The sequence below is a fragment of the Odocoileus virginianus genome, chromosome 31 (genome assembly GCF_023699985.2).
Source record: "Odocoileus virginianus isolate 20LAN1187 ecotype Illinois chromosome 31, Ovbor_1.2, whole genome shotgun sequence".
Taxonomy (NCBI): domain Eukaryota; kingdom Metazoa; phylum Chordata; class Mammalia; order Artiodactyla; family Cervidae; genus Odocoileus; species Odocoileus virginianus.
Window position 1 is genome coordinate 38,418,295 of NC_069704.1, and position 13,327 is coordinate 38,431,621.

Here is a 13,327-nt window from a genome sequence, read left to right on the forward strand (position 1 = left end):
ACATCACTTCAGAATGTGATGCTGTAAAATTAGTCATATTTTATATTACAAGGAGGAAAGTTTTCTTTCAAATATATTTCCCCAGGGATGGAGAGATTTGTGTATGATGATTCCAATGGTGAGTATAATATATCAGGAAATAAACTGGTTCTAAAAAGCAGAGGTAATACATTTGTGGTTTCCACATGATATGCATTTTCTGTTGATTTTACCTGTATTTCTTTCCAAAAAAGGTAAAGATGTAGAGAAAGCATGATAAACTCCCATAATGAGATGTTGGCTGCCAGCATTTCTTTTATTCTTTAGAGCATTTTTAAAGGTCATTTTGCTAAAGAAGACCTATTACAAGAGTGGAAAACAAAGATATTTTAATTAGTAAAAAGGTAGATGTCATAATGTAGTTATTCTAAAGCATTTAAATTAGTGAAGTTGCATTTAGGTCATTCATTCCAGAAAAGGTGTCTTGTAAACTGATGTTTAGTGTCGAGAAAGTCACATCATCAGTTACGTGTCATGTTCTGCGGGTAGCTTCCATTTTATTTTTGGAACTCTTAAGAGTTCCAAGAAAGTTCCAAGTTCTTAAGAAACCTATAATAATTCTGCAGTTTATTGCCAGCACTAGGTGTCCAAATAAAAGAGGCTCATGAACAGTTTCTTCACGGTGTAAATCAGTTCCTAAGGGTCTCCCCCGCAAACATTAGTGGTTTAGCAAAAGCACAGAGACTATAGCATACAATTATCACGTTCCGCAGAGACTGAAAGCAGCAGCAAAGGCCAGCGGCCGCAGCATGTGTAATGGATAGAGGTCTAGTCAGACTGGAAGCAGCTTGAGCTTAGGTGTGGAGCAGCTGGGTGAGTTGGCACATGACTTACCCTCTCTGGGCCTCAGTTGTTTGCTCAGAACAAACAATAACCATCTCATGGAGATGTGGGAATTATGAAATAATAAGATATCAAATGCCTATCTTAGGGTAGGCATCCTGCACATGTTTATTTCCATCATCCTTCTTTGCACGGACAAACTGATGCCAATGTTGCTCACAGTGATGGATATACTGGAAGGTGAGGAGTGGAGACCGGATAGGGAAGAGGACTGTTCTTGCTGCTCACTGGTGACAGGAGAACTTTGTTCTCTTGACCCCAGGAATGATGTTCTCAGGAGATCTGCCTCATAAGAATCTCAGCCTAGAGCTGAGCTTTTCCAAACAAATGCCAATACAGTATTTCTCATTTGCCAAAGGATTTTAAAATAATGAAAGTCACCAGGTTCTAGCCATCTGAAACTTCTGACTCTCCCAGCATGAGAGGGTTAAATTTTTTCAGTGCTTCGAAGAGTTATATTTTATGAGCTCTGTGATAATGCTAAAACATTTTACTTTTAAACTAAACTACTTCAAACAGTCATTTAGGGGAATTACAGAGCTATCAGGGATAACCAGAGTGGTAGAAATTCTATGAATTTCATCAACATACTTGTCTATTTATTTTAAAAATATTTTTTATCTCCTAGGAGTGGGTTTTGTTGGCAGTCCTCAACCAATTTCATGTTGGTGGAGAATGTGCTTAAAGGGGAATAAATGCACAGCTGTGTAACAAGAACCCAGAGCCTTCTTCTAAAGAAATAATGTCGCCCCTGCAAACAGCACTAATGCAGAATCATTTGTGATAAGGGATGGAAAGTCAAGCTTCTTTTTTAAAACAGATAATCTATAAAGTTGTTCATTTTACCTTTGCTTTGACACACACACAGAACTGATGCCACAGGGGTATCCAGAAGAAAGTGCTGGGAAGAGGAGTTAAAAAGAAGAATGACTAGACAGAAAATTTTATTTATTTATTTAAGCTTTTTATTTTGTATTGGCATATAGCCAATTAACAATGTTGTGATAATTTCAGGTGAACAACAAAAGGACGCAGCCACAACTATCTATCTATACATATATACACATACATATACAAATACATATGCATGTATCCATTCTCCCCCAAACTCTCCTCCCATCCAGGCTGCTGCATACCATTGAGCAGAGTTCCATGTGCTGTACAGTAGGTCCTTGTTGGTCACCCACTTTAAATATAGCAGAGTGTCCATCTCAAACTGCCTAACTACCCCTTCCTTCCATCCTTTCCCTGGGGAACCACAAGTTCGTTGTCTAAGTCTGTGAGTCTCTGTTTTTAAGTACATTCATATCATTTCTTTTTAGATTCCACATATAAGGAATGCCATATGATATTTTTCCTTTTCTGGCTGACTTACTTCACTCAGTGGACAGAATATTTTAAAAAGGAGCTGGTACCTAGCAGAGGAAGGTTGAAGGTAGTGTCACCAAACTCAAACACAGGCTGGTTCTGGGAGCCCCTCTAAAGCAAAGCTGTAGTGAAGCTATTGAAAAAGACCTGAGCTCTACATTCATAAATAGAGTTGATCTGCCCCTCTCCCCACACCCTGTTCACCAGGTTCAGCAAAGACAAGGGTCCCTGCCCTCTCATTCCTACCCTTCACACTCCAGGGTGCCTTTCTTTTCAGCTGCTCAAAGGACCGAAGCAGAGGCCCACAGGTTCCTTGTCTCCGCAGCATCTCCGTGTCCCTGCAGCATCCGTCAGCCGCCTCCCTCTTTCTGAGCCACTTCCTCCGCAGTCAAAGGCTTCAGCCAGGAGCCATGGCAAAAAAAAAAAAAAAAAAAACAAACAAAAAACCGCTGATGGACTTAAGATCTCTGAGGGTGACCTGAACCGGAGGGTAAGGAGCTGGCACAAAGGAAATGAACTCATGAATAGCTAAGCAGCATAGGCGGACTCACACAGTGAGTGTGAAACAATGTGGTTTAAATGGGGGCAGGTTAAAAAAAATCCATTCTGTCACTTGTCATCCATATATGGGTAATTGGGAGCAGATAAAAATATGGCTTACTGAAGTTTTACCAACACTCCCCTCTTTCCCCAGAGAAGCCTTTCCCACTGTTGAGTCACTGATCAATGAGAAGACCAAAGATGCATGGGCTGAAAAAGGCATCATAATAAGTGCCTAATCACATCTGCCTGGGTCAGGCAAAATGCAGGACAGCCTCGGCTTGAAGATCTCAGGATGACTGAGTGTGGCTGGACCGCTTGATAGATTTAAATGACTAATATTCATGTTTCTAAAGTTGCATTACTTGAGACCTTACAGATTGTCTAGAAATCTCATACAAGTTCTCTGCTGCAGTCTCGACCACAAAAAGGGAAAGGTTTTTTAAAGTTACAAAAACCTCATCTTGTCCTGTCCAGGGGAGAGGCTGCAGTTGCTCCGGCATCATCTGTGGTACCAGCTCCAAGTACTTCGTCCCTCTCAGCATCACAGCGAAAGCGATACCGGCTTCTCTGTCTGAAAACTCTCACGTTTCCCCTTCCTTTGCTTCTTTAAAAAATCAGTATGTTGCATCGCAAATGCTACTCTTATACAAAGAAAACACAGATTAAATGCTTGCTTAGAAAAAGCTTAGGTGTCCTACGTATATCTCTGCAATCTGTCCCTGAAACCGGAGAACTCCCTAACGTAAGGTGTTTGAATATGCTCTGTAACCGCAAGGTTTTATCAATGTGCATTACGGCGTGCACACTCTTTCAGGTACCTGGGTTTTCCCTAAAAGAAACCAATGGATTTCGGACTGTATCTGTTGTGCATTTATCAGAGGGGTTCGGGGGCAGAACCACACAGCCATTTTCCACCCGTCCCAGAACAAGGTGTCTCGGTCGGAGCTCTGCTCCCTGGAGACACGCTCCACACTCCCGGCGGCGGCAGTAGCTTCCCTCTGAAAATCAGCCACCTGCCTACCTAGCTCCTTGAAATCACCAGGTTCGGTGCAAGACGAGTCTAAAAAGAGGGAAAGAGGCTTTCAATGTGATGGAGTTAGTGGTGTGGAGCAGGAATTTAGGGATGAAGAACATACAGGCAACGTGTGACAGTCGAAGTTCCCCCGCCGCAGAGCTGGCCGCTGCCTTTGCAAGTCGGTTTTCTCCCCTGTTAGTTTCAAACACCTTCTCAGCTCCCCTCCAGTTATACGCTTCAACACGCTCAAAGTATTCGAGGCCTCATTACCCAGAAAGAAATGAGGAAATCAAGGAACACTAAAAGGTTGATAGGAACTGCGCAAAGGGTTTAGAAACACTAAAATCAACAGCGGCGGTGCCGCAGTTTCACGTGTGTGTGTGTGTGTGTGTGTGTGCACGCGCGTGTGTAGGAGGAGCGCATGAAAGAATTAATCAGGTGAAAAAGATAAAGTGCCAGAAAGAGCTACAGAAAACTTTCCTCCATATATGCCGCATACATGCAACCTTAGACAATCATTTATCTCCAGTGCCCTGGAGGCACCATAAATACCAGGGGGATGCTGAACCCCGGTGGGGAAGGGGCGACTTAGAGGGGTAGTGTGTCTCCATGGTACTGGGTGGGGTATGGAAAACTAAGGTGTCTGATTATTGTTGGCACGATCGAATCCGGGTAATACAGGGGTCAAGGATTATGTGGGATGGGGTGGGGTTAGGGAAAGGAAATGAGTGAGGGGGTTCGGGGTCTGAGAGAAAACAGAGGGTCTCAGAGAAAAGTGCAAAGGACTACAGCCGCAGCATCCCCGCGGGCCGCGGCTCGCCCCCACCTTCCTTTTGCGCAGAATCCTTGCCTTGGCTGCAGCAGCGCGCTGCCCCCACTGGCCAGGCGCGCCGTGATCGATCGCGGCTGCGTCAGAGTCCCTCCGAGTATAAATAGGGGTGGCAGGACCGAGCTGAGCCGCACACAGCCATCCATCCTCCCTTCTCCCTCTCTCCCCCGTTCTTCTCTCTAGGCCCCCATCTCCGCCGCCGGCCAGGGGGCACCGACCGGCACCATGAGTTCCTTCAGCTACGAGCCGTACTACTCGACCTCCTACAAACGGCGCTACGTGGAGACGCCCCGGGTGCACATCTCCAGCGTGCGCAGCGGCTACAGCACCGCGCGCTCCGCTTACTCCAGCTACTCCGCGCCCGTCTCCTCCTCGCTGTCCGTGCGGCGCAGCTACTCCTCCAGCTCCGGCTCCTTGATGCCCAGCCTCGAGAGCCTCGACCTGAGCCAGGTCGCCGCCATCAGCAACGACCTCAAGTCCATCCGCACCCAGGAGAAGGCGCAGCTGCAGGACCTCAACGACCGTTTCGCCAGCTTCATCGAGCGCGTGCACGAGCTGGAGCAGCAGAACAAGGTCCTGGAAGCCGAGCTGCTGGTGCTGCGCCAGAAGCACTCCGAGCCCTCCCGCTTCCGGGCGCTCTACGAGCAGGAGATCCGTGATCTGCGTCTGGCAGCGGAAGACGCCACCAACGAGAAGCAGGCGCTCCAGGGCGAGCGCGAGGGGCTGGAGGAGACCCTGCGCAACCTGCAGGCGCGCTACGAAGAGGAGGTGCTGAGCCGTGAGGACGCCGAGGGCCGGCTGATGGAAGCGCGCAAAGGGGCCGACGAGGCGGCTCTCGCCCGCGCCGAGCTCGAAAAGCGCATCGACAGCCTGATGGACGAAATCGCCTTTCTGAAGAAAGTGCACGAAGAGGAGATCGCCGAGCTGCAGGCGCAGATCCAGTACGCACAGATCTCCGTGGAGATGGATGTGTCCTCCAAGCCCGACCTCTCCGCCGCGCTCAAGGACATCCGCGCCCAGTATGAGAAGCTGGCCGCCAAGAACATGCAGAATGCCGAAGAATGGTTCAAGAGCCGTTTCACGGTGCTGACCGAGAGTGCCGCCAAGAACACCGATGCTGTGCGCGCCGCCAAGGACGAGGTGTCCGAGAGCCGCCGCCTGCTGAAGGCCAAGACCCTGGAGATCGAAGCATGCCGGGGCATGAACGAAGCGCTGGAGAAGCAGTTGCAGGAGCTAGAGGACAAGCAGAACGCCGACATTAGCGCTATGCAGGTAAGGCGCCGGGCGAAACGCAGAGGGGGCGGGGAGGGTGCTGCAGATCCAGTTGGGATGGGCGGGAGTGGGGGTGGTGCGGAGAGTTGACGGCGCGCCTAGAAAGAGGAGAACAGAGGATGAGGCTTCTGCAAGCAGATATTAAGGGGGTGGAACTTGACTTCTTGGAGGAAGTGTGGGAGGGGGTGGGGCCTTTGGACTGCGGCGGGGGCGCGACTGCGGTGTGCTAAGAGGTGCTGAGTGCAGTTGGATCTCCGTTCCTCAATAAAGCTGCCCAGCCCTGCAGGATATTGGGTGGGGCTAGGAGGAGGGACTGGACCTGGACTTTGCCTCCAGTTTGCCTCTCTGCTGTCCTGCATTCAGCGCAAGTTGCTTTGCTGCAGAGTGGATCATCTGATTAATAAATACAGCGACGAGCTCTCATTAGTTCTGAAGGATAACTGTGACCAGACCAGTTTTACCAACCACTGTCTTCCCTTAGCAGTGAGACAGGAATACAGTCAAATTGTGATGATGGTCACAGTAAAACATTTCTTTTTTTTTAAAGGATCTCCATTTTTCTGGAGAGAAGAAAAAATAAGATAGATACATAGAAAATATTTTAGAGATAATAAATTTAAATTTATCTACTTCATTCTCCTATAAATAAGTGGATTTCTTGTATATAATCTGGATAAAGTTGATAAAGCTAACTAATGAGTGAGAAACAATTAAAAAAAATCCATTTAGTTCTTTGCAGGGATTTTATGATGATCATTAGGTATATTAATGAAAACAAAACATTTTTCTTCTATCAGTTTTTTTTCTCTTTTTTTGGTTTTCATCATCTCTTGCTTTGTGAAGCTGGATTTTTTTTTTTAAGGCAAGCAAAGAAAGGTTTAAAAAGAAAAACGACAGTTATTTTAGGGGAGATTTTATTTAGGATGTGCACGTTGATTTTAATTAAACCTAGGCCTTTGCAGCTATGCTGTAGTAAAATGATAGTAGTGATTTACACTTAGATTTTTTTTTTCGGTTGTCTTCCAACAGGACACAATCAACAAATTGGAAAATGAATTGAGAACCACAAAGAGCGAAATGGCAAGATACCTCAAGGAATACCAAGACCTCCTCAATGTCAAGATGGCTTTGGACATTGAGATTGCAGCTTACAGGTAAAAATGGAAGTAGCATTTTTGACAGGTAGCAGCCTGTCAGGCTTAGAAAATCAGACTTCCTTTGTGTTGAATCAGAAACCTTCAAAAATAGTCCTTTGGAGTAATTGTGTTACTTTTTGGCCTTTTCCAAGAAGAATTTAATCCTGTAATAATGAGGCCTATTCTTAGCTTCCCATTACATTTCAAGTGTAACGAACAGGACTATATTTTAAGGCGCTTTTTTCGTTGTTGTTTTGTGTATTTCTCCTGGAGTCAGTCGCAGCATCCCCAGTTATAATAATTCCCAACCCTACCTTTGCCTTTCAGCCTGGCATTGGGGAAGGTGGTGAGTGGTGGGCTGAGCACACTTCCGGTGTTCATGTTTGTTAACCCCTGCCTCCCCAGGAAACTCTTGGAAGGTGAGGAGACCCGGCTGAGTTTCACGAGTGTGGGCAGCCTGACCACCGGCTACACCCAGAGCTCCCAGGTCTTCGGCCGATCTGCCTATGGCGGTTTGCAGACCAGCTCCTATTTGATGTCCGCCCGCTCCTTCCCGTCCTACTACACCAGCCACGTCCAGGAGGAGCAGATCGAGGTGGAGGAGACCATCGAGGCTGCTAAAGCCGAGGAAGCCAAGGACGAGCCCCCCTCTGAAGGAGAGGCGGAGGAGGAGGAGAAGGAGAAGGAAGAGGCCGAGGCCGAGGCCGAAGCCGAAGCCGAGGCTGAGGCTGAGGAAGAGGAGGGAGCCCAAGAGGAAGAAGGTAGGATTAAAACAAAACACAAAACCAAATAAAAAGCAAAACCACCCTGCGACTCCAGGGGCACCGTGGGCATGGATATTGGTTAGGAGGTGGGTAAGATACATGAAACCTCACTCACGCCCAGGAAATGTTATTCAGAAAAGAGTTGATGATCTTAAAAAGAAAATACATCTTTCTATTTCCTAAACAGATCTTTAGTAAGCACCTCATTGCTCAAATTGGCTGTTCTCCCAGAGACACACGATCTCTGATTAGCATGGTACTTTTTTGAAAGTAACATAAGAAAAGAAAGAAAATCCTCCTGCTGCTTTTTATTCCTAATTAAACATTTTAAAATCTATTCATTTAACTCAGCCATTTGGTGTCCTAAAACACAAAAATGAATTCATAATGAACACATAATAAAAGAAAACCCAAGGTCCTGGAGAGAACAGAGCATTCAGTACCTAGAACGTAATCCATTCTATTTAAATATCTGTTCAGTGGCAAACTGTGCCCAGCAGGTGTGGTCGCTTGGTTGCCTGGAGAAAGAGGTTTGGGGGAAGTATTCTGACACTTGTGTTTCTCCACAAAACTAAAGCAGAAATGTTTTGATTGGACTCACCCTGCATTTGGAGTTTGTACATTTGCTTTTTATGTTAAAGCTGCCAAGGAAGACGCTGAGGAAGCAAAGGAGGAAGAAGAAGGAGGTGAAGGCGCAGCTGCAGAAGAAACCAAAGAAGCGGAGGAGGAAGAGAAAAAAGATGAAGGTGCTGGGGAGGAGCAAGCCACCAAGAAGAAAGACTGAGCCCTTCCCTTCCCTTAATTATTCCAGGAGTAATTCTCCCGAATTCAGGTCAACCCTATCACCAACCAACCAGTTGAGTTGCAGATACTATATGAATTAAGAAGTCAATCTATGTATAATTCTGAGATGACTTAGGCTGGACATTAAATGTTGTGCTATGAATCTTCTCCTTCCGCAGAGTACCTGTCTGCTTGCAGAGTGGCTTCCTGGCTTGCTGCCAGCCTGTGCATGGTTCGCTTATGAGTTCAGGATCTATGGCAATGTGAATAATTCAGATGTTTACAATTAAAAAACCACACCATGAATAAATGAATTCACTAATGTTAATGTTAAACTTCATGGGGAAAAAATAGTCCTTTGAATCTTTGGTGGTTAGAAATTAAAGACCTCGAATTATGTGCAATAAATAGTAAATAAAGTTACACTGAATGACGTTCCTTGCTGTGCTTGTTGACTTAATTCAGATATCTTAAAGAGGGCACCAATAGCAGACACGTAGATGCAGACTATTGACTTCCAAATTTTTTCAAGTCAAAATTTTAACAATTACAATGCGCTTTCCCCCCTTAATTGGTAATTCTGAGGATACGATTAGGTCATGACCATTCATGAAGTCTCTCCCCTCGAAAATTTTACTGACAATAAACTTGAATAAATGAGAATCCCTGGGGTTCTCTTCCTTTGGTAAATAGCAATATATTTTGCCCTGTAAGTGTACTGTATAATGTTGGGAATGGCTTTCTTGGAGGCAGTCTGAATCATGTTTACCTTTATGGTAAACAGGTAACTTGAACACTAATATATAATAGTAAAAGCGTATGGGTAGAATGTGAATCCCACTCATTTGTCACTGTAACCACATTTAAAAAGTATAGCCTATCATGAGCAGAAGTTGAAGCCCAAGCAAATGATGTAGTCAGAAGGAATAAATTTTTCTCAATGTGTAATTTTTAAGGGAGTTAAGAATATTGAAGCTTATTCGCCATTGCAAACATGTTGCCTGCAATCCTGAGCTCATGATTGAGTGTGTAGTTAGCTTAATTCTGTTGCCTCAAGTAGCCTTCAATACCACCTATTTCAATTTTTTAAGAACTACAGATATAGATAATGAAATTGTGATCAGTCACTAAAGGGGGCGGGATTCTATACTTGTGTGTTACATTGCCATAGGTCTGCATGTCTTTACTGGGAACTATTTGGATTTCAGTGACAGCTCCAACTGGTTGGACATCGCATCAAATACACACCCCCGCCCGTCCATCCCGTTCACTGTAAAGTTATGAAAGCTCTTGCACTTGCACTGGATGTGAAATGTCAATGAAATTGCTGATTATCCTTTGTTCTGCTTCTGTTCTTAGACAATTGCTTTGTCAGCTAAGGTTGTTCAATATTTGTTGTTTAGACACCTCTTAAAGGTCATGAATTTAATCTGGAAGCAAAGTGGTCTCCATTGAAAGTTTACAGATCCCATCACACCACATATTTCGAGTTAAATATATCTCACCAAAGCAAATATGTAAAATATTTCTTTATCTGCCCTGATGCTATGGATTTGAACTATGAGGATTCTCCGAACATTGGCTTCTGTAAAGACTAGGAGTTGCCTCAGAAATCAAGCTTTTCACATTTATGTTCATTACACACTGCTGCACATGGTCGATTTCAGACAGAAGCAAATTACATGTGAAAAAGTAACCTTAGCGAAATGGAAATGGTTGGTTTGAGAATTTCTTGAAGTAAGAACACTGTACCATACTCTATCCTGTGTGCCATAATAAAATACTGAAAAATCTAAACTGATTGGATTTGGAGTCTTTAAAAAAAATATTCCTCAAATGTGGTACCTTGGCCAATCTCCCTCTCCCCTCTGCTCCTCTCAAACTCTTGTTCTGTATTCCCTCCCCTAGTTAATGATGTCACTCCCCAGCCATCCAGTTCTGCAGACCAGAGATCGGGCATGCTATCATCCTCCCATTTCCTCTCTCCAATCTTTCTGTTCTAATCTATCACCAAAGCCTATTGATTTTACTACCTAGGTATCTTCAATCCATCCACATTTCCCTATTTACACTGCCACCACCCTAAGGAACCTTCCTGGCTCCAGGGACCCTCTTCATGGAAGACAGTCTTTCCATGGACCGAGAGAGGAGGGATGGTTTCAGGATGATTCAAGAGCATTACATTTATTGTGCGCTTTGTTTCTATTATTATTAATTATTACATCAGCTCCACTTCAGATCAATAGGCATTAGATCCCGGAGTCTGGGGACTCCTGTTCCAGAGAAAGGTAACCTTTAGAAAAGGGAATTGTGATCACACTGTCTCTTTGACTGAAACTCTCCAGTAGTTCTCCATTTAATATAAAACCCCAAATCTTTAAGATGACCTTCAAGGCCTGTCTAGACTTGACCTGAAACTACTTCTCAAGCCTCACCCTCTGTGTACCCCTTTCCCCTCGCTCACTTTGGTGTTCTGGCCACCCCTGCCCTCTGTAAATGTTTTGGCTGCTTTCTCTGTTTGGAACACTCATCTTTTCTATCCTGTCCTCAGCCTTGCCCAGATTTAGGCTCAACTGTCATTCCCTTGGGGAAGTCTTTCCTGATGGAACCAAATTCCTCTACTAAGTGTGTTTATAAGCATCACTGACTCAATTGACCTGAACTTGAGCAAACTCGGAGCTAGTTGAGGACAGGGAAGTCTAGTGTGAAACCCCCTGAAGTCCATGGGGTTGCAAAGAGTCAAACATGACTTAGTGGCTGAACAACAACAAGATACTTACACAGTCGGAAGTAGCATCTATTTTCGCAATCATTTAGCAAATGTCTGCAACCTCTACTGTAGAGTGGTCCTCAGGAACATGGCAATCAGACCTTTTGCTCCTCAGCATCTAGCATCATTCCTATCACTGGGCATGCTTAGTCACTCAGTGGGGTCCTACTCTTTGTGATCCTTTGGACTATAGCCCATCACACTCCTTGTCCATGGGATTTACCAAGCAAGAATACTGGAGTGGGTTGCCATTTCCTTCTCCAGGGGATCTTCCTGACCCAGGGATTGAACCCTTGTCTCTACCGTCTCCAGCTCTGCAAGTGGATTCTTCAACTGCTGAGCCATCACAGTAAATGTTGATTGAATTAATACCTTCTTGGTAGGCTAAAATGCCTTTGTGGTGACTAGAAAGTCAAGAGTATTCAATACTCAGTCCCAGGCCAGTGAACACTCGTGGAAGGGGCAGAGAACCAAAAATCAGCTGTCTATGCTTGGTTTTAGTGTTGTTTGTTAGGGAAGGCTGGCCAGCCCCAGCTCCACCCCAACTGTGGCCTCAGTCTTCTTAGCTACAAAAGGCTTCAGCACTTGATTTCTCAGATCCACTCTAGATTAATGATTCAAAATTTCCTGAAAAGCTTTTAAAAGTTCAAGATAAATGGCTGAATGGGAAATGTACATATCACTATTAGGTCCACACTGAAGTCCATCACTTAAACGGAATTGCTTAACTTCATGTAAAGTTTCTTCCCTAGCCTTAAGTCGGTTAGCAATTAATTGGGTTGCTTTTTTCCCTCCATGGAGATTGTAGTGCTATAAGAATATGTGCTGTGTCCCAGGTGTTGATCTAAGTGCATTATTAATATGTGTCATCTCATGGATTTCTTTCTTATGACAATGTTATCAGTCCAGTATGATTATCATCCCCATTTTACAGATGAGTTGTTAAGTGATTTGACCAAGGTCACAAGCTAGTTTGTGGCAGGCTGAGAGCCAAATCTCCCATGCATTCATGCCTCCTAATTTGTTTTGGTCGTGTCCAACTCTTTGTGACCCCACTGACTGTAGCCTTGGGGCTCCTCTGTCCATGGGATTTACCAGGCAAGAATACTGGAGTGGGTTGCCATGTCCTCCTGCAGGGAATCTTCCTGACCCAGGGATCTGACCTGCATCTCTTATGTCTCCTGCAATGTCAGGCAGGTTCTTTACCACTAGTACCATGTGGGGAGAGCCCCTCAAATATCCCAGGCCAGCTCTAAAGTCCATGCTCTCAACCAACTATTGCACTGACTATCCTTTGCGGTCCAGCTTGGGAATTCCTTGTGGAATCAGAGCATATTTTCACAGGCATGTGTTGTGACAGCACCTTGGAAACTTTCACACAATCACCGGCATTCTTACAGTCTTTGTAAAGTTCAAGGGCACATCTGCATTCACAGTGTTCCACTGCAGTTACTGAGAATGCTTAAGTTTTTCTTCCAATCCTTTGATTATTTATGTCCATATAAGTTCCTCTGCCAAATTTTAAGCTTCAGGAAGACAAGAACCAGGTTTTATAAACAGAGATGAATTTGAGGTTTATTTTCAAAGATCACAAATGTTTAGGATCAATCCCAATCATTTATTTCTTAATTTCCACAAATCAGGAATTTAGGGATGGCTTTGTTGGGATGTTCTGACTCTGGGGCTTTAGTGGTATTGCAGTCAGATGTTGTATGAGGTTACTGTTATCTATCTGGAAGCTTGATTAGGCCTCCAGAATCTACTTTAAGGTGGCTCACTCACTAGGATGGTGATTTCTTGTCCGTGTTGGCTCTTCTGTGCAGCTGCTTGCAGATTCTTGCAACATGGCAGCTGGCTGCCCCTGGAGCATGACATTCAAGAAATCAAAGCTATGCCTCTTATGACCTGGTTTAGAAAGACACACATCATCACTACCATTGTTCTACTGGTTGCAGAGACCAGTCT

General features: G+C 44.7%; 1 protein-coding gene across 1 annotated transcript; it reads left to right on the plus strand.

Annotated features, from left to right (window-relative positions):
* Positions 1-4,753: 4,753 nt before the first annotated feature.
* On the plus strand, positions 4,754-10,389 carry NEFL (neurofilament light chain). The gene is made up of 4 exons (XM_020901676.2): positions 4,754-5,909; positions 6,939-7,063; positions 7,451-7,806; positions 8,451-10,389. Exons 1-4 carry the CDS (start codon positions 4,863-4,865, stop codon positions 8,591-8,593), a joined length of 1,671 nt encoding a protein of 556 aa, XP_020757335.2. The 5' UTR covers positions 4,754-4,862; the 3' UTR covers positions 8,594-10,389.
* The last annotated feature ends 2,938 nt before the right edge of the window (positions 10,390-13,327 follow it).